The 21,181-nt window shown below is 37.6% G+C and overlaps 1 protein-coding gene across 22 annotated transcripts in view; it reads right to left on the bottom strand.

Annotated features, from left to right (window-relative positions):
• Positions 1 to 21,181, bottom strand: part of DYM (dymeclin) — a 400,594-nt gene that overhangs the window by 203,895 nt on the left and 175,518 nt on the right. For all 22 annotated transcript variants that reach the window (XM_055299796.2, XM_055232593.2, XM_055232612.2 and 19 more), the window contains 4 exons: positions 20,450 to 20,628; positions 10,620 to 10,745; positions 4,329 to 4,442; positions 2,958 to 3,052 (listed from right to left, as the gene is read on the bottom strand). In XM_055299796.2, the coding sequence (XP_055155771.1) occupies positions 2,958 to 3,052; positions 4,329 to 4,442; positions 10,620 to 10,745; positions 20,450 to 20,628 (514 nt within the window). The remainder of the gene's footprint in view (positions 1 to 2,957; positions 3,053 to 4,328; positions 4,443 to 10,619; positions 10,746 to 20,449; positions 20,629 to 21,181) is intronic.

The raw sequence follows: 21,181 nt of genomic DNA, 5'->3' as shown, positions 1-21,181 counted from the left end.
GTCCCTCACCATAGTCCCTCTCTTGTTTTGCTTTGGTTTGTTCTAGTTGATGATTGCTCTATCAAGCCAGTCTCTCTTATCTATCATGTCATCTTTCTGTAGCCACCCTACTTAATCTTTCAATGAGAAGCCTTCTCGCCATTCTTGGAACCAGCCATTCACCCCCTCCATAGCAATTTTTCTTTCATTGTAATATTAAGATATAATAATATATATTTCACACAACATTCTGCTGTATAAAAGATCCTTGTATCATATATATACACATAGATGGGTCCTGGTCTTATTCCTGCTACTGAATTGCAAGCTACTTGAAGTCACGAATCTTTATTATTTATTTTGATACATCTTGCATTGCTTAACATAGTTCCTTACTCATATTATGCTAACTAAAAATCTATTAAAATGAAGTAAAGCACTACACATTATTGATGATAAACAATCTAAATGCTCTCAAATCACAAATCTAAACTATGTTTCTTATTTCTTCAAATATGATTGGTTTATTTTCTACTTTTGTCATCACAGATTAAAACTTGGGCACAGTGTTTTAATATGCATTTTTCCCAACTAGAAAACATTTGCATCTCAAAAATATTTAATCGTGCTAAATATATTTTATCAGAACTTAAATTATCAACCAGCTAATTTGGCATTTTCATATCAAACAAGCTAAATGTTCATTTATCATTTGAGAAAAGTTAACTGTGTAATGAAATCTTCATGAAACCATTATAAAACTGCACATAAACAGAAAAACAGCCTACAAAGCAGCACAGAAATCATTAGCTCTGTTATGGTGAAATAAAGCATGGTGACAAAGGTCAACTCCTGGAAACTAAAGGCTCTTCAGAATACCTGAAAAACTCCAAGGTAGAAGGAGACTGCTATGTTTACTTTAAATCTTGAAGTTCACATTAGTCCAATGTCAGTCAACTAGATGATCTCTCAAGTACAAACCCAAAAAACAATCTAATGGAATGTATTAAGACTAGACATAAATTAAATAGTGAGTCAATGCAAAATATCCTGCACTAAATTCTGAAGATAAACAGACAACTTAATTTTGAGTAAGTTAAAAATGAGCCCAGGTCAATCAATGGCTAACCAATGAAGAGAACGTGAGATCAGCACTTAAAAGTGATACAGAGTTGTTATCACCACCAATGACTGCTAAACAAAACTGAATGGTCGAAACCACATGCCCAAACTGAGGCAGGAGGATCCCTTGAGTCCAGGAGTTTGAGCTTTCAGTGAGCTGTGGTTGCTCCACTGCACTCCAGCCTGGTTGACAGAGTGAAACCCTGTCTCTTAAAAAAAAAATAAGAAAAGCCCAGGCGCAGTGGCTCATGCCTGTAATCCCAGCACTTTGGGAGGTAAGGTGGGCAGATCACGAGATTAGGAGTTTGAGACCAACCTGACCAACATGGTGAAACCCTGTCTCTATTAAAAATACAAAAATTAGCCAGGCGTGGTGGCGCGTGCCTGTAATCCCAGTTACTCAGGAGCCTGAGGTGGGAGAATCACTTGAATCTGGGAGGCGGAGGTTGCAGCGAGCTGAGATCATGCCACTGCACTCCAGCCTGGGTGACAGAGTAAGACTCTGTGTCAAAAAAAAAGAAAAAAGAAAAAAAAGAAGAAAAACCCTGCATTGCCCCAAAAGTAAGAATTAAAGGAAACAATATGACTTCACTGGGGTTCTATTTGAGAGCTACTTGGACAATACTGAACATCCTACAGGAAGTCAAAAAAGTACCCCCATATGTTAAAAAGCCCTGCAATGATATTCACTTATGACTGGTTAGTTAGCTTTCCTATCCTTCAAAGTCATGTCTTTACAGGGTGAAACCCCGTCTCTACTAAAAATACAAAAAAAAATTAGCCGGGTGTGGTGGCGGGCACCCATAGTCCCAGCTACTCGGGAGGCTGAGGCAGGAGAATGACGTGAACCCAGGAGGTGGAGCTTGCAGTGAGCCGAGATCGCACCACTGCACTCCACCCTGGGTGACAGAGCGAGACTCCATCTCAAAAAAAAAAAAAAAAAAAAAAAAGTCATGTCTTTGGCAATGGGTGGGGGAAGAGACAAGGGTTTCTGGCAGACAGAATAATGACTCCCTCAAAAATGTCCATGTCCTAATCTCCTGGACTTATGAATGTTACCTTACATGGCAAAAGGGACCTTGTGATTACGATTCTGACTTTGAGATGGGAAGATAATCCTGGATCAGGAAGGGTCCAGGAAATCACAAGAGTCCTCAACGTGGAAGAGGGAATCACAAGAGGAGGTCAGAGTGATGAGGTATGATAAGGACTCAACAACCTACTGTTGCTGGCTTTGATAACAGAGGAAGGGGCCATGAGCCAAGGAATGCAGGCAGCCTCCAACAGCTAGAAGAGGCATGGAAACAGATTCTCCTTTACAGCCTCCAGACAGAAATGCAGCTCTGTTTCAATTTTAGCCTAGTGAGACCCACAATGGACTTCTAAACTAGAGAATTTTAAAATGACCAATTTGTGCTTTCAGCCACTAATTTTTGGTAATTTGTTATGGCAACAATAGGAAACTAATACACGGTGAACTGCTATAAAAATTCTCTAAAACGCACACAGATAAATCCTTAAAAGTGTAGTGTGATGCTCTATAAAATGTGCATCAAATACATTCATATTTAATTTGCATTACTAAGAAATATACCTGCTCCTCTAAAAAACTAACATTACACTTAAAATTATATTTTATAAAAAGATTGAATGTAAATACAATTAACTTTGATCAAAAAGTTAGGTTAGAAAACAAAATGGAACAAGATATTTTCAACCAAACAAGAAGGTGATAAAAATTAAGTAGGAAAATTTGATAGTCCTCACAGGTAACATTTAAAAAGGAACCACCATAGTATCCATCTTAATAGCTCAGCCAGAGGCAAATCAGTATTTCTTTTAAAGTTCATATTTACCTGATGATCCTCTGGGCAGCATACTGATGGAGAGAACGAAACTGTGCCGACATATTTGCTAAAGCTGCCAAACAATTTGTGTGAAGGTACTTGTCCTGTGAGGAAACAGGAAGTGTAAAACATACAATCAAGTCTTTTCTATATTTTAACCAAGGTTAACTATTAATAGAAGCAAATGTAAACTCAGTTGTCACAGATTTTAGAAAGTTCAGATCCACTATCTCTTTTTTCTAATTCCTAAATCCATAAAGCACTGAAAATTCAAAGTTTTTTCCACAACACAAAAAATGATGATGTTCCTGACGGTCTTCATTATTCCCTCCATGGTGAATATTGAAATATTTTGCTACAGAAATATGTTTAATTACAGCATGCTACTTAAGGCCCTAATGGTTACACATAGTAGAGAATATAAACTATAATTATCTTTCTAAAATCCAAAAACTTCTGCTTTCTGAAACATAGCTGGCTCCTAGGGTTTCAGATAAAAAACATGAATGTGTATCTGCAATAGCCCCACAGAGGAAAATAACTGAAAATGGGCTAGGAGTAGGGGCTCACGCTTGTAATCCCAACACTTTGGGAGGCCAAAGTGGGAGGATCACTTCAGGACAGGAGTTCAAAACCAATTCAACACCAGCCTGGGCAACACAGCGAGACTTTGGCTATTTAAAAAAAAAAAAAATTAGTCAGGTGTGGTGGCACATGCCTCTGGTCCTAGCTGCTCAGGAGGCTGAGGCAAGAGGATCACTGAGGCCCAGGGGTTGGAGGTTACAGTGAGCTATGATTGTGCCACTGCACTCCAGTGCAGCCTAGGCTGAAGTGCAGTGGCACAATCATAGCTCAAAAAAAAAAAAAAATGCCATTTCTCTTAGCTATGAATTCTGTACACTGCTTCTCTTTAACAATATATTTCTATTAACCAGAACTGAAATTTGCTCCCAGGTACTGTGAAGAGAATCCAGCAGAAATTTTTCTTTTACTCTTTAAAATACTCTCTATTCTACTTTTCTTTTTCATTTTAATTCATATTTTCTTGTGCTCATATCCTCTTGTACTTTGTTATCTGCTGCTATTAAAAAAAGGCAAATCAGTGTTACTGGCCAAATAAAGACATAACAATAGCTTTTATCTAAATGTTTTGCATTGCTTGTTTTCTATTTCATGTAAAATATCTCCAATCATACAATCCATTAAATATTAAGACCTTATGTTACATTAGGATCATGTAATACAGTGACTATACAGTGACCTGTATTTTCTACCATATGTCACGAGAATTTTAGCACCCTAAAAATTGGGATTGCTTTAAACTATCGTCTTAACTGTACCTGTATGCAAAAAAAATAGAATAGCAGCTGGAATACTTACTCTTGTCCTAGTCATGTTGTATTGAATGGTTCTTATTACCACCAGGATCAGGAGACTCCCCAAGGAGATTTCAGTTAAAACTCGTTCTGAATACCAAGTAATATTTTTTAGTATCTGTAATGGGGAAGAAAAGTTTAAGTAAAAAATGATTGCTTTACAGACAAAAGAACTACTCCATGTCCACAATTTTTGATAAACGATGACTTTGCTCTGAAGGTGAGTTAAGCAGCAGAAAGAGAGGCCACAAATGCAAATGAGTCCAGATCTTCAAGGAGATGCTCCAGTGCTCTGCCATGGCTATGGAGAGTAGGCAGCTCTGGCGCACATCTCCGGGCCTAAGTAAACAAGAACTGTTTTCTAAGTTAAGACATTTCCATTGTAGATTTGTAACCTAGGGATCATAGAGAGAGACACACACACACACACACACACACACACACACACACACACACACACACAGAGAGAGAGAGAGAGAGAGAGAGAGGCAGGCAGGCAGGCAGATAGGTGCGAATACTGGGCAGCACAGCAGCCAAATCTGGGCTGCCCCAAAGAAAGAGGTAAGATGGGGGAAAAAACAAAAAAAGCAAACCAACAGGCTCAGCCGAGCACTACAAATCCCTAATGTTCTCTTCCGTTAAGGTTACTCCTGCATCCTTTCTCCGTGACTCAAGGAGAGTCACTGTGCCATATTATTCTCTACCTATGCATGAAAAAGGAAGAGACTGCTGGGCTGATTCTTGCCCTCTCCCTTAAGAAGAGGCACACATCCACAGAGTACAGCAGACTCCCCACCACTCACAAATGCAGAGGGGGGAACCCACCACCTTGCAAAACAAGTTAGTTAGACTTGCGTTTATAACTACAGATGAACAACAAAACCACCAAGTGAAGACATTCAGCCTAAGAGAGTGATATGCTGAACCTAATCAAGACTCTCTTCTAATTACCAGTGCACATGAAATACAGAGGACAGAACACGTTAAATACCATGATGATACATAGTCAGCTAAAGACAAATGCAGGGAATCCTACTAAACAGATAACCCAGTTTCTTCAACAAATAAGGGGTAAAATAAGCTGGGATAGGGAGAGAGTGCTATAGATTTGTGAGTCTTAAAAACTAAATGCAGTAGACGTTGGAATCTGATTCAAACAAATCAACTCTAGAAGATATTTTAAAGATAATTAGAAATAATTGTTAGGAAGAATTTAAACATTATTGTTGATTTTACTGAATGTACTAATGGTATGATACATTTTTTGAAGTCCATACTTACTGAAAGAACATACTAAAATGTTTACACACGAAATTATATGGAAGATTTGCTTTAAAAAATAGAAATCAAAACGTAAAAGGTGTTGAGGGTAAAGTGGGTACATGAAATAAGAACAGCAGAGTGTTAATAATGACTACAAGAAGATCCATGCTACTATTTTCTCCAATTATGTTTAAGTTTCATAGTGTTCATAATAAAAACTTTATAAAGTAAATAAATAAGGCTGGGCGCGGTGGCTCACGCTTGTAATCCCAGCACTTTGGGAGGCCGAGGCGGGCGGATCACGAGGTCAGGAGATCGAGACCACGGTGAAACCCCGTCTCTACTAAAACTACAAAAAAAATTAGCCGGGCGTGGTGGCGGGCGCCTGTAGTCCCAGCTACTCGGAGAGGCTGAGACGGGAGAATGGCGTGAACCCGGGAGGCGGAGCTTGCAGTGAGCCGAGACTGCGCCACTGCACTCCAGCCTGGGCGACAGAGCGAGACTCCGTCTCAAAAAAAAAAAAAAAAAAAAAAAAAGGAAATAAATAAATAATAAACTGTGAAACTGAACAGGCAGAGCAAACAGACCTCTAATTAAACAGAGAGGATTTAGGAAGCTGGAATTTTTTTAAAACAATTCTGATTAGTATATCTAGTGAGATCTGACAGAATATTGCATCCATAAAATAAGAAGAGACTGCTATGAAAAGGGAAAATCACAGAACAAAAGCAAAGTTGCTTAAGATTATAAAAGTATCATGGCAGCTGGGCACAGTGGCTGATGTCTGTAATCCCAGCACTTTGGGAGGCCAAGGCCAGGAGTTCGAGACCAGCCTGGCCCAATGATGACTCTCTAAGAATACAAAAAATTAGCCGGGTGTAGTAGTGTACGCCTATAGTCCCAGCTACTCTGGAGGCAGAGGCATGAGAATCGCTTGAACCCAGGAGGCGGAGGTTGTAGTGAACCGAGATGTTGCCACTGCACTCCAGCCTGGGCGTAGCAGAGTGAGCACTATGGAAAATTAAATTTGTGATGTGAAGGACCAAACTGAGAAGTTCTCCACAGAAACTATAAGAGAAAAGTGCAGATGTCATAGCCACTTAAAAATTCCAGAAGAAATAAACTAGAAGAAAAACAGAACAATTAGTAATATGAGAAAATTTCTTTAAGAGGAAAAGAAAAACATTCAACATTCTAAGAAAAAATCATGAAAAACAATCAAAACATTCTCGCAAGATTAATGAATTTGTGGTATATGAGAAAGTTCCATTGGCTTCCAGAGAGAAGAACATGCTATCACCAACGGAAAGAGAAGCAGACTAATGCTAGAGTTCCCATCTTGAACACTACACATCTGAAGGACAGCAGAACAATGTCTCAAGATTTTTGAGGGAAGACATTATGATTCTAGAATTCTACATCTTGAGAAACTACCACGTAAGTATGTTGCAAAATAAACTCAGCATGAAACACCCATGTACCATTTCCGGGAGAAAAAACAAAACAAAACACCACAACACATGTATTTAGCTGCCCCTCCTCAACACAGTAACAGCAGGACAAATCCAGGAGAATTAAAGAGAAGGAGAATATGGAATACAAACAACAACAAACACAACAGTCATCCATGAAATCAGGAAAACAGAATTAAATCTAAATAATATGGTTGAACCTTAGTTTTTCTAAAAGAGGATTAAAATAGATCATTCTCTAGCAAGTCTAACAACAACAAAAACATTCCAAACAGTATTAGGAATGAGAAGGGAGTACAGAAATAAGATAAAAAGAATAAAAACACAAAGGAATACCACACTCAATTTCACGTCAATATGTCTGAAAGTACAAGTATATACAGGTGCCTTCCCTACACATATTTTCACTCGTTTAACTCTCTGGCCCCACATCACCCAGCATCCCCCATTACAAATAAGCCCACCCTGACTGCATTCTCCACTCAGAGGCTGGCATATAACAAATACTCACTACATGGTGGTTAAATATTATTTAGAATTGAAAAGTAAAAAATATAAAAGTTTGGCTTGGCACGGTGGCTCACACCTGTAGTCCCAGCACTTTGGGAGGCCAAGGTGGATGGATCACCTGAGGTCAGGAGTTTGAGACCAGCCTGGCCAACATGGTGAAACTCTGTCTCTACTAAAAATTAGCCAGGCGAGGTGGCGTGCGCCTGTAATCCCAGCTACTTGGGAGGCTGAGGCAGGAGAATCACTTGAACTAGGGAGGCAGAGGTTGCAGTGACTGCACTCCAGCCTGGACGACAGAGCAAGACTCTCAAAAATAAATTCCATAAGTTATATATGATAGAGTATTATACAGTAACATTATATAATATCAACTCTTTTAAAAAAAATTAAATATGTTTGGGAAAGTACAAAAAATAATTGACATCTATATGCCTACAATTCACATTACCAACTGTTAATATTTTTTGATATATATATCTCATTTTATTCCCCCATGGAGGAACAAACACTATCTTCAGTTTAGTATGTATTCTCTAGACCATTTCAATTACTTTATCTGCATATATACATATATGTACATACATATATATGTAAAAAACCAAAAACCAGCATTCCTTTGTGTGTTTTCCAGTACACATAAATAGTACCATACATAATGCATTAGAATGAATGGTTTCCTCCCAAATCTATGTCATTCAAAACTTGTGAATGTGACCTTACATGGATAGAGGGTCTTTGAAAATTAGTCAAGATGAGATTGCATTAGATTAATGTGGACTCTAGGTCAGTATGACTGCTGGTGACTGTAAGATGAGGAAGACAGACACAGAGACAGACACCTCCTGAGAGAAGGATGTAATGACAGTAGCAGAGACTGGAGTGATGTAGGTAGATGGCAAGCCAAGGGACACCAAGTATTGCCTGCGACCACCAGAAGCTAGGATGACACAAGAAAGGTTCTTCCCCTAGAGCCTTCAGAGAGAGCATGGCCCCACTAACATCTTGACTTTGGACTTTCAGGCTACAGAAGACAATAAATTTCTATTGTTAGGAGTCACCTAGCGGTGGTACTCAGACAACTCTAAAAGATACTACGTATCTTTCATTTATGTCAGCAGTACTCAGTAACTGTGGTGGTCAGTTACAGTAGCTCTAAGAAACTAACACACATCTGGTTTGTTTGCATCTTACTTTTTTCACTCAGTATGTTTCTGTAACCCTCCTATATCGATACATATAAGAAGAATATTCACCAGGTATGCCTGTCTGATAGTACTAGTTCTTTTTTTTAAAATGGAATACTCAATACTAGTTAGTAAATAGCTTTTGTTGCAAGCCACTCCCCCAGGTAATATACAGCAGAGAACAAAGGACTATGGTCCACATCCATTCTTACTGGCTGGTATTGGTGCCATCCATACTAGTTAAGTCATTTGAATGCCACCTCTATATCCAAGTCTACTTCATTCCTTGTAACCACTCTAGAGTAGTATATTAGCAGGCTACATTTTAAAAAAAATCCATTCCTCTATTAATGGAAATTTAGGCTATTTACAGTTGTTTTCCTCTTTAAAACAATGTTACAATTCAGATCACTATCCTAAATCTCACTATATGAAAGTCAGAAAAAAAGAAAGAATTCCTTACTCTCCATATTCTTACTATCCGGACTTTTACCTAAGTTCAGGAATCACACAGATTTTGAAAGCAAAAATACCTGCACATGACTTTATAAGTACATCTGTGAGAATTTACTAGGAAGCAGAACTGCCAAATCATTGAATATCTTCTTTTTTTTTTCTGAGTTGGAGCCTTGCTCTTACCATCCAGGCTGCAGTGCAATGGCACGATCTCGGCTCACTGCAACCTCCGCCTCCTGGGTTCAAGTAATTCTCCTGCCTCGGCCTCCTGAGTAGCTGGGATTACAGGCACCCACCACCACACTTGGCTAATTTTTGTATTTTTAGTAGAGATGGGGTTTCCCCATGTTGGCCAGGCTAGTCTCGAACTCCTGACCTCATGTGATCCACCCACCTCAGCCTCCCAAAGTGCTGGGATTACAGGCGTGAGCCACCATGCCCGGCTTGAATATCTTCTTTTAAAAATAAATGTATAAGTTGCTACAGAAATGGTAAAACATGTTCAAGAAAGGAAATGCAATTATCCTACAGTACACAGCTGAACTAAAAATAACATCAAAAATAATAATGTAAAAGCTGAGTTAACCAAAAATGGTAATAAGATGGAAAAAGGAAACAGTCTGTGTGCCGGCAAGCGTGCTGGGAACCCAGAGGGAACACTTGTGTTATGCAGGAAGAACCAATGACTATCTTCCATCTTAGGGCGATAATAGTTAATGTCTACAACTGAAAAATCAAGAAATCACAATATAAGCACGTTACTTCAAAACATGGACAGGACTGAAAGCATTTGCCTTAGAGGAGTGGGAATCAGAAATAGGGTGAACATGAGTCTGTTATTTTTCATTAAAACCTCACACTTCTATACAAGTTTTAAAACTACATATGTGTATTACTTTGATGCAAAAAATAAAATAAAAAAAATGCCAAAGAAGAACATAAAACCGGTTTGGGAATAAAACTCTCCAACAGGACCAAAATTTAAAAAGTTAAATTATGTTATGTTCTTTAAAAATATATATATAAAACAATGGATTTCTCAAACTTTTCCCATTTTGGTCCCTTTTTCTTCTCTAATTCTGTGTGCATGAAGCCAACCTGTTTGACAATTTCTGCCACAATGAAAAAGTGGAAATGAAATGCTGAAGAAAAATGAACCCAGTGGCAGCAAAAGCATTTGTATCAATTACCAAGGAACCATTTTGAGAGAGTTTTTAAAAGTGGTTAATAGTCATTCTGGAAAAAAAAAAAAAAAAAGCACCGCTTCATAAATCTGAAGAAAGACATAACATTTCTAATGCAGGTTCTCACAGGAACATCTACCAGAAAGAAATGTAAAGACTAGTAAATCTTATGTAGGTACACGTCCGTTCTGTAATTCTAACTCTAATCCAAGTAATGGTAACTTACCACTTCATGAATGGATCTGTTGAAGCCATCATCTTCTGTAAGGATCAACAATATTATAAGGGCCATATACACATGGTGTGAATTCCTTTCTTCAACATGGTACAGAATCTCAAGAATTGGTAAAACCTAGAGAATAAAAATTATAATTGACTATTTCAATACTTCATTATAAATCCAAATGTTTTAAATCTTTACATTTTTATTTTGTACTCTTTGCTTTAATAGCATAGTTATATTTTTCATTAGAGAAAAAAACCATATAAATCCACTTCTGACTGAATGTATTTTCCAAATGTATAGCTAAGATGCCAGTGGAGAAAATCACCACTAACTCTGTGAAGGTCTCTTAAGGTCTAACCAACATAAAGGTTGGATCTGCAAGGACCATTTAGGCTCGTCGTTTGTTTTGAAGATTTTAAGAAGTCACACTGCCTTCTCCCAGCTTAACCAAAAAGTGGGAGTAGCGGGGAGAGCACAGCTACTCAGAAGTTAGCTTTTTAATTTATGTGCTTAGCACCACCTTTTTAAAGCTAGTAAGTAAAAAATATATTTCAAGAAATATATTTTAAATAAATACGTAATTAAACAGACTCTTGGAACCCAAGGTGCATTTTCTCAACATATGTATTAAGATCTGCTCTTCAGTATATCTATCAAACATTTCATTTCATAATGCTGTTTACAATTGTGCTTATTTCAAATAATTGACACCTTCAATTTGTCCCTTCTTTACTAAAGTAAGGAGGTTACTGAAATTATTTATTAAAGATGGGTAGACTATCTACATAGCATGTCTTGTAGGAAACAACCATGAACATATCCACTGAATGCTAGAAAATAGGCAAAAAAAAATCTATCATCTAAATCAGACAACACATGTAATGAGTAAATTATTTACACATACAAGTCCCTAAAGCACAGGCTGGTATGCAAAGCCCACCAAAACAGGCTGGTATGCCGCACACGGGGGCATACATGTTTTGACAGGCACACCTATTGCAGGAAGCTTTTAAAATGTGGCACTGGTATGTTTTGTTCTTTTACAAGTTGTAGCTAAAACTTCCTCTAAATTATGAAGTTCAGTGCATGAGCACTATTAAATTCCAGAAACGAAGTATACCAGTTTCCAAGTAGTCATTGCTCTTTCTCTTTTCCCAGGCATTCTTGTCTTTGGAATTCCTTCTGACATTGTGCCAAACATAATACATTGTACTCACATTCCACATTACCTAGTAAGGATAGTTACATTTTTTAGTCATTTAACTCAACATTTGTTAATTGTGATTCTGGAGTTTTCAATACACCACATAACATTTCCGTTAACGACAGACCACATATAACAGTCTGTGGTTGTATTGTCTCATAAGATTACAACACCATATTTTTACTGTACCCTTTCTATGTTTAGATACACAAACGCCATTGTGTTACAAATGCCTGCAGTATTTAGTACGGTAACATGATGCACAGGTTTATGGCCTAGGAGCCATAGGCTACACCATAAAGCTTAGGTGTGTAGTTAGGCTATACAATCTAGGTTTGTGTAAGTACACTCTATGATATTTGCACAATGACAAAAATCACCTAATAAAACATTTCTCAGAATGCCTCCCCACATTAAGCAACATGTGACTGTATATTTTACGCCATGTTTTTTTTTTTTTTTTTGGCTAGGTCTGTAGAAAGCATATCTTACCTATAGTACATAATACCAATAGAGTACTGAAAATATTGACAAGACACACAAGCAAATGGTATATTCAAAGAAATAATAATGTAAGAGTAAGTAACGGGTCCAATGAGACTATGTCAGAATAGTACTTCATTCTTTTAAATATTTGTATTGAGATACAATTTACAGACCATACAATCCATTCAAAGTGCATAATTCAATGGTTTACCACATACTCATAAATATGTGTAACCATCACCACAGGCAACTTGAAAAATTTCATTACCTCAAAAAGAAACCCCATACCCTTTAACTATCACCTCCCCCAGACCCCTATCTACCCTGCCCAAAGGAAACACTTTCTGTCTCTATAGATTTCCCTATTCTGGACTTCCGTATGAATAGAATCATAGACTATGTAGATTTTTGTGACTACCTTCTTTCACTGAACATGTTACCAAGGTTTATTCATGTTGCAGTATGTATCAGGATCTCATTCCTTTTTATGTCAAATAATATCTCATTGCATAAACATACCGCATTTCATTTATCCATTCTTCTGTTGACTAACATTTGAACTGTTTCTACTTTTTTGCTATTATGAACAATGCTTCTATAAACATTCATTTACAAGTTTTCCTGCAGACATATACTCATTTCTCTTGGGTATATATCTAGCTTTGGAATTGCTGGATCATATGGTAACTGTTTAATTATTTCAGGAACTACCAGACTGTTTCAAAGCCATTGCACCATTTTACATTTCCACCAACAGTGTATGAGAGATTAGATTTCTCCACATCCTCACTTCTTATTATCTAACATTTTATTCTAGGCATCACAGTGGGAGTAAAGTGGTATTTTGCTGTGGTTTTGATTTACACTTACCTGATGACTAATAATGTCAAGTTGTTTTTTCTCATGTGTGTATTACTAGCTATTTGAATACCTTCCTTGCAGAAATGTTTACTCAGATCTTTCATCCATTTTTTAATTGGGTTGTCCTTCTACTATTGGGTTTAAAAAGTTCTTTATATATTATAGATACAGTTCCTTACCAGATAAGTGATTTGCAAATATCTTCTCACATTTTGTGGGCTGTTTTTTCACTTTCTTGATGGTCCTTTGAAGCACAAATGTTTTTATTTTGATGCAGTTCAATTTACCTGTTTTTTCTTTTGTTGCTCATGCTTTTGTTGTTATATCTAACAGTCATTTGCGAAATCCAAGGTCATGAATATTTACCCCCATTTTCTTATAACAGGTTTATAGTTTTAGCTCTTTTTAGGTCTTTGACCCATTTTGAATTAACTTTGTATATGGGGTGCAGCAAAAGCCCAATTTTATTCCTTCGCAAGTGACTACACAGTTGCACCAGTACCATTTGTTGAAAAAACCTATTCTTTCCACGTTGGTCTTGGCACCCTGGCTAAAAATCAGTTGATGACAGGTATATGGGTTTATTTCTAGACTCTCAATTCAATTCCACTGATGTATTACGTCTATCCTTGTGCCAGTACCACACTGTATTGATTAGTGTTGTTTTATAGTAAGTTTTGAAATTAGAAAGTATGAGTCCTCCAAATTTGTTCTTTTTCAGGATTGTTTTGGCTATTCTTGGTCCTTTGTAATTTTATATGAATTTTTAAATCATCTTGTCAATCTCTATAAAGAAGTCAACTAGGATTCTAATAGGTATTGTGCTCAACGTGTATGTCAGTCTGGGGAATACTGCCATCTTAACAATGTGAAGTACTGTGATCAGGGCTAGGTATGGTGGCTCATGCCTGTAATCCAAGCACTTTAGGAGGCCAATGTGGGAGGATCGCTTGAGGCCAGAAGTTTAAGACCAGCCTGGGCAACATAGCAAGACCCTATCTCTATCTCTGTTTTTTTTATGTTGCAATCAATGAATATATGTTTTCCCATTTCTTTCAATAATATTTTGTAGTTTTCACAGTGTAAGTTTTGTACTTCTTTTGTTAAATTTCTGATGCTATTATGAACAGAACTATTTTCCTAACTTCATTTTGGGATTTCTCATATATAAAAATACAGTTTTTTTGCATATTGACTTTTTATACTGATCCAGTATCCTGCAACTTTGCTGAACTCATCTATTAATTCTAAGAGTTTTTTAGTGGATTCCTTAGGATTATCTATATATAAGATAATGTCATCTGCAAATACAGGTAATTTTACACCTTGCTTTCCAATCTAGATATGTTTCATTTCTTTCTCTTAATCAAATGCCCAGGCTAGAATCTCCAGTAACATGTTGAATGAAATGGCAAAAGCAGACATCCTTGTTTTGTGGCTGATCTCGGGCAGAAAGAAAACATAGTCTTTTACCATTAAGTATGATGTGAGCTGTGGGGTTTTCATAGAAGCCTTTTATTCATCTGAGGAAGTTCCCTTCTATTCCTAGTTTGTTAAATATTTTTATTTCATAAAAAAGTGATTATTTTGTCAAATGCTTTTTTCTGGATCTATTTAAATAATCGTATGATTTTTGTTTTTTACTCTGTTGATACGATGTATCACAATAACTGACTTTCAGATGTCCAATCAAGCTTACATTTCTGGGATAAATCCCACTTGGATATGGTATATAATTACTTTTATAATAGCACTTTAATTCCGAAAGAACTATCTAAACTGAGATCTGAAAAACTACTAGGAGTTATCTGAGAAGAGGAAAAGGAGAAAATTTCAAGGAGAAGTATTCTAGAGAGAAAACAAAGTCTAAACTTAGGAGATAGGTCAGATTGAGAGACATTAAATTAACTCATTATGATTAAATAAAGTATAAAAAGAACATAATGGCAAAGAGATGAGACCCAAAATGGAAGCTGTGGCAAAATTATAAAGTGTCTTGTTAGCCACATTAAGAGCTTTGACCTGAGGGCACTGTGGAGACATGAAAAGGCTTTAAAAGTAGGGAAGTGACATGATTAGATTTGACTCTAATATACTCACTCTGGAAACAAGATAAAAAATATTAAAAAATAGCAAGACAGAAAGCAGGAAAACCAGTTAAAGATGTTGCAATAATTTTAGTACGAGATGAAGGCAGCTTAGACCAAAGGAATGGCAATGAGGAAAAAGAACACTAATACATTCCAAAGATAATAAGGAGAGAAAATAAAAAATATTTGGTTGGATTTGGGGGAATGAGACAGAGGAGTCAAAGCTTTTGCCAACTCTATGGATGGCTCCCTGTGACAGAGAATACAGGAGTAAGAGAAGGAAGAGCAGGGAAAATAATGAACCCAATTTTTACATGTTTGGTTTAAGGTGTCTATGATACAGCCACTGGGAAATGTCTGGGGCAGCTGGATACATGGATATGAGATACAGGCAATCAGGACCGCAAACACAGAACTGAATATATATGACACATATAAATGGGAACATATACACTGGCAACATATAAATAGCAACTGAATTTGCTTAGATGTTTTAGGGAGAAGTACAGGGAAAAAACAAAAAGAAGGACAGAATCCTGCAGCAGGACACATTTAAGGACAAGGAAAAATAACACATAAAAGAGAGAGAAAAGCAGTAGGCATAGAGGTGGAAAAACCAGCAGAGTACAATGATCAGAAAGCCAAGGTATATGTTTGTAGATATATGAACTGCACGTTTGGGCCCCCAAAATTCGTATGTTAAAACCCTAACCCGCAATGGGACACTATTAAGAGGTGGGGCCCTTGGGAGGAAATTAGGTAACAGGGGTGGAGCCCTCATGACGGGATTAGTACCCTTATATGAAGAGATAGGAGACAGCTTGCTTCTTCTCTGCCTCTGCTAACTGCCATGTGAGGACACAGCAAGTAGATGACTATTGACAAACCAGTAAGCAGGTCTGCACCGGACACCAAGGGGGCTGACATCTCTATCTTGGAAATCCCAGCCTACAGAACTATGAGAAATAACTTTCTGTTGTTTAAGCACCAGTCTATGGTATGTTTGTTAAAGCAGTCAGGCCTGACTAAATTCTGAACTGACTAAGCCAGAACTGACTAAGACAAAGGTATTTGGCGGTTTAAAGAATAAAGAGATGAACAGTGTCATGCAGCAATGCAGTCGAACAAGAAAATGTTGAAACATGCCCAGAGATTTACTAACAATCAGGAGCTGCTGATGAGGAAGTTGTAGGACTAGAAGTTAGATCACAACAGGTAGAAAAGTGCATAAGAAGTAAAGGCAAAGAATGTGGCTTTCAAGAAACTTAGCATGAAAAGAAAAGGGCTAAAAAAATTTTTCCTTTTTGATGTTTATATAAAAACCACACTCAGAAAATAAAGGACTATTAGTCCATCTAAAACAAGATATAAAGATCCTATGTCATTTCTTTTATAATTAATGATAAATCATAGACTGCATATCACTGTAAATATTAATCTCATTTTCTAAGTGTCTCTTCAGTGAAGTTTCAAATGAGTACGAAATCAAAATGACAGGAGTTGCATATCTGCAATATTGTGCAGGCTCAAGGCCTGACCCAAAAGCAGAAGACTGCTGGAGGCCTAAGGGAAATACCAGCCGAATCTCCGTTGGACTAACGCAAACAGAAATTAAAAGAGTGACTAACTCATAATGCCCTGATTAAGGAAGTTACAAGCAATATAGTGTTGAGGTGACTATATATTATTTGTCCAAGATCCCTTCCTTAAGGAACTTCCCTTTACCTTTGTGGCTATGGTGGCTTAGCATTAAGCATGCCTCCTTCCATAGTCATTGGTCAAATAAGTGGATACACAACCCAAGAATAGACTATTGGAGCCCTTCATGAAATATTTCTGAAGTAGTTGTGTTTCCTCAACTTTTAGCTTATGATATGTCGAGAGCTGCTGGTGGCCACCTGTCTCCCCACTTGGAAAGTGCGTGCCTGAGAATAAGGCCAAAGCTATAAAAGGCAGAGGCAAAAGATGGAGAGGCCAAGCCTGGATAACATCATTTAGCCCCTAGAACCAGCTATGACTGAAGCCAAAAAAAAAAAGAACAAATTTTTCATTTGTACAGATATATTTCGTTTTGCTTACGCTAGGCATAAGCAATGGGTCTGTTACAACTAAAAGAATCATGACCATCTCAAAAGTCTAGCTGCTTTTCTTGGTAAACATTTAATTGTGATAAAATGCAAAAATTGTGTTCATGTTCATAATGGGTTTTTCTAAAAAGTATGCCCTCTTATGCCCTGTTCTTAATATTCAGGCACTTGGATTCACCCTAGACACTATTCAGAGACACAAAAAGAAAATGTAAGAGTCACTGTATTGTTATTCTAATAGATATCAATTAAAAATGTACCGTAAGAAGTTATACCAGATTAATTAACTTGTTTTGAGTTAAAACAAGTCAAACAGTAGTGAGTCAGACCATCAATAGAAAGAATCCAAGTCAGCCAACACCTGTCGCTGAATAGAGGCAGGTCTGCCTCCAGCCTTATGGGATTTACACATAAGGTATTTCTTAGAAACACTGTAATCTGTCAAACATTACCTTCTCAATGTCAAAGACTGCAGAATAAAAGAATTGATAACCACAAGAAAATCAGATCAGCACAGTAAATTTCCTACTGATAACATATTTTCTAATCAGAGCCTCAACATATTTATTATAGAAGAAAGGTAAAAGGACAGATGGAGCATAAATTAAGAAATTATCCAACAAAACCAGAACAAATAAACAAACACCACCCTCCAAAAAAACTACAACAAAAAACCTTTTAACCTTTCACCGGGTATGTCATCAAATGCAGACAGCTGCTCTCTACACCATCTTACATACCTGCATCCTTATCATACAACTTTCTGAAACAGGTGATGTCACAAGTTTCCTGCTTATTGCCAATGTTTCCCTTAGAATACATCATACTCACAATTGTCTCTATGCCTATCCACACCCATCAGGAAACAAGCCTTATCTTTATAGGATTTTACTCATATGAGCAGTATACTTTCATACTCAATTTGCTATTTAAGCAATGTTTCCCACCTAGACCTGATGTGGAGACACTCTTTCACCACACTTTTTGTTCTTAGTGTCAATTTGATGTAGAATATGTTCAATGAATTCTAGTATTCCATGTTTCTTCACTATTTATGCAGTATTTTATATTTAACACTGAAAAAATGGTAACCAAATACTGGGAGAATCCTGCTATCAACCTGTAAAAACTGGTGCAGAGGGAACATTTCATTGCTGTCAGCTAGCTACTGGCTATTTCGGGAATGTTCACATTTTTATGAATGTATTCAGGGTCCATAGTTATCTACATACTATGTATTTCAAACAACATTAACACCTTGGTGAGGTAGCTTACTCTGCCCCTCATAGAAACACTGATGTTTGCACATTAGTCACAAAGGAAATCGATTATTGCTTACAGGAGTTTTTGTCTATGAACAAAAATTTGAGAAGTAATTTCACTCATGTAGTGATGGATACTGTAATTTAAGTTATATCTGACAAAGGTACCTTAAAATGACTGTAAGACTCCAGGGAGTGAGTTCAGACAGTCCTAAAGCCTAAGCCTGCCAGAGGGGATGGGACATTTGGGCAGCTGAGTTGAAACCTCATTTTCCTTTCAGCATTCTCATCAGGAATATTCTGCAACTGTGACGAGTAACATGAACTTGGTGGGCGGGCAGTTAGCAGATGGCAGGGACTGAGATGATTTAAAAATGAGAATTGCAGAGGGTTTTTGGAAGACTTGAACAGGCTGAATCCTGGGCAATGTGTGGCTGTTAAAGACTGTAAGGACAGGGAGGGACGCTGTCAAGCCAGCCAGGGACGCTGCGGTGTCCTGCTCTGGGAGGCCACCTCCACATGAGCTGTGTCTTACACTGGAGAAGCTCCTACCCTCTGTCTGTGTCTGGTGACATCTCCCTATCAATTTCTTGACCATCACCTTTGTGGCAACCAGGCAAATAAATTTGCCCTCTTCGGAAAAGAAGTTTTTCTCCAAAATACTATAAAATACAAACGCATGGAATGTTAGACCTAAAACCATAAAAACCCTAGAAGAAAACCTAGGCAATACCATTCAGGACATAGGCATGGGCAAGGACTTCATGTCTAGAACACCAAAAGCAATGGCAACGAAAGCCAAAATTGACAAATGGGATCTAATTAAACTAAAGAGCTTCTGCACAGCAAAAGAAACTACCATCAGAGTGAACAGGCAACCTACAGAATGGGAGAAAATTTTTGCAATCTACTCATTTGACAAAGGGCTAATATCCAGAATCTACAATGAACTCCAAAAAATTTACAAGAAAAAAACAAACAACCCCATCAAAAAGTGGGCAAAGGATATGAACAGACACTTCTCAAAAGAAGACATTTATGCAGCCAAAAGACATGAAAAAATGTTCATCATCGCTGGCCATCAGAGAAATGCAAATCAAAACCACAATGAGATACCATCTCACACAAGTTAGAATGGCCATCATTAAAAAGTCAGGAAACAACAGGTGCTGGAGAGGATGTGGAGAAACAAGAACACTTTTACACTGTTGGTGGGACTGTAAACTAGTTCAACCATTGTGGAAGTCAGTGTGGCGATTCCTCAGGGATCTAGAACTAGAAATACCATTTGACCCAGCAATACTCAAAGGATTATAAATCATGCTGCTATAAAGACACATGCACATGTACGTTTATTGTGGTACTATTCACAATAGCAAAGACTTGGAACCAACCCAAATGTCCAACAATGATGGACTGGATTAAGAAAATGTGGCACATATACACCATGGAATACTATGCAGCCATAAAAAAGGATGAGTTCATGTCCTTTGTAGGGACATGGATGAAGCTGGAAACCATCATTCTCAGCAAACTATCGTAAGGACAAAAAACCAAACACTGCGTGTTCTCACTCATAGATGGGAATTGAACAATGAGAACACATGGACACAGGAAGGGGAACATCACACACTGGGGCCTATTGTGGGGTGGGAGCAGCAGGGAGAGATAGCATTTGGAGATATACCTAATGTTAAATGACGAGTTACTGGGTGCAGCACACCAACATGGCACATGTATACATATGTAACTAACCTGCACATTGTGCATATGTACCCTAAAACTTAAAGTATAATAAAAAAAAAATACAAACGCATGGAATGTTTAGTATGATACTTACAAGATTTTCCATATCTGTGCGAGCCAACATGTATGTTCTAATATTACTATTTTGATGGAGCAAGGTATACAAGAGGAGAGTTGCTTGATCAGATGTCTGCTGTTCACAAAGAGCTGTGTACAAACTATTAAAGTTGATCTGGAAGGCATGTGGAATTGATGAGGGGAAAGGACTGCTATCTGGAATACAGAAAACAGCACATCAGTAATTTCTAGCTGTGCTTTATCTAAATAAAAATATTGTTAAAGTAATGTGTACAACTCAATTCCCATTCATTTTACAGAAAGTCACTACATTTCAGATTCAAAATTTTAATTTATGTAAAATGTACTTTGGGGCCAGGCACGGCGGCTCACGCCTGTAATCCTAGCACTTTGGGAGGCCGAGATGGGTGGATCATGAGATCAGAAGTTTGAGACCAGGCTGACCAACATGGTGAAACCCCATTTGTACTAAAAATACAGAAATTAGCCAGGCATGGTGGCAGGGGCCTGTAATCCCAGCTACTCAGGAGGCTATGGCAGGAGAATCGCTTGAACCTGGGAGGTGGAGGTTGCAGTGAGCCAAGATCGCGGCACTGCACTCCAGCCTGGGCGACAGAGTGAGACTCTGTCTAAAACAAAACGAAACAAAAATTTTACTTTAAAAAGAACTAAACTAAGTCATATGGTTTGACATTGTTACTATTTTCCCATTAACATAGCTGAAATAAATCAGCTATAAGAATATGAA

The sequence above is a fragment of the Symphalangus syndactylus genome, chromosome 1, assembly GCF_028878055.3.
Source record: "Symphalangus syndactylus isolate Jambi chromosome 1, NHGRI_mSymSyn1-v2.1_pri, whole genome shotgun sequence".
In the NCBI taxonomy this organism is placed as follows: domain Eukaryota; kingdom Metazoa; phylum Chordata; class Mammalia; order Primates; family Hylobatidae; genus Symphalangus; species Symphalangus syndactylus.
Note: the sequence above shows the minus strand (reverse complement) of the source record. Positions and strands in the feature narration are given on the sequence as shown.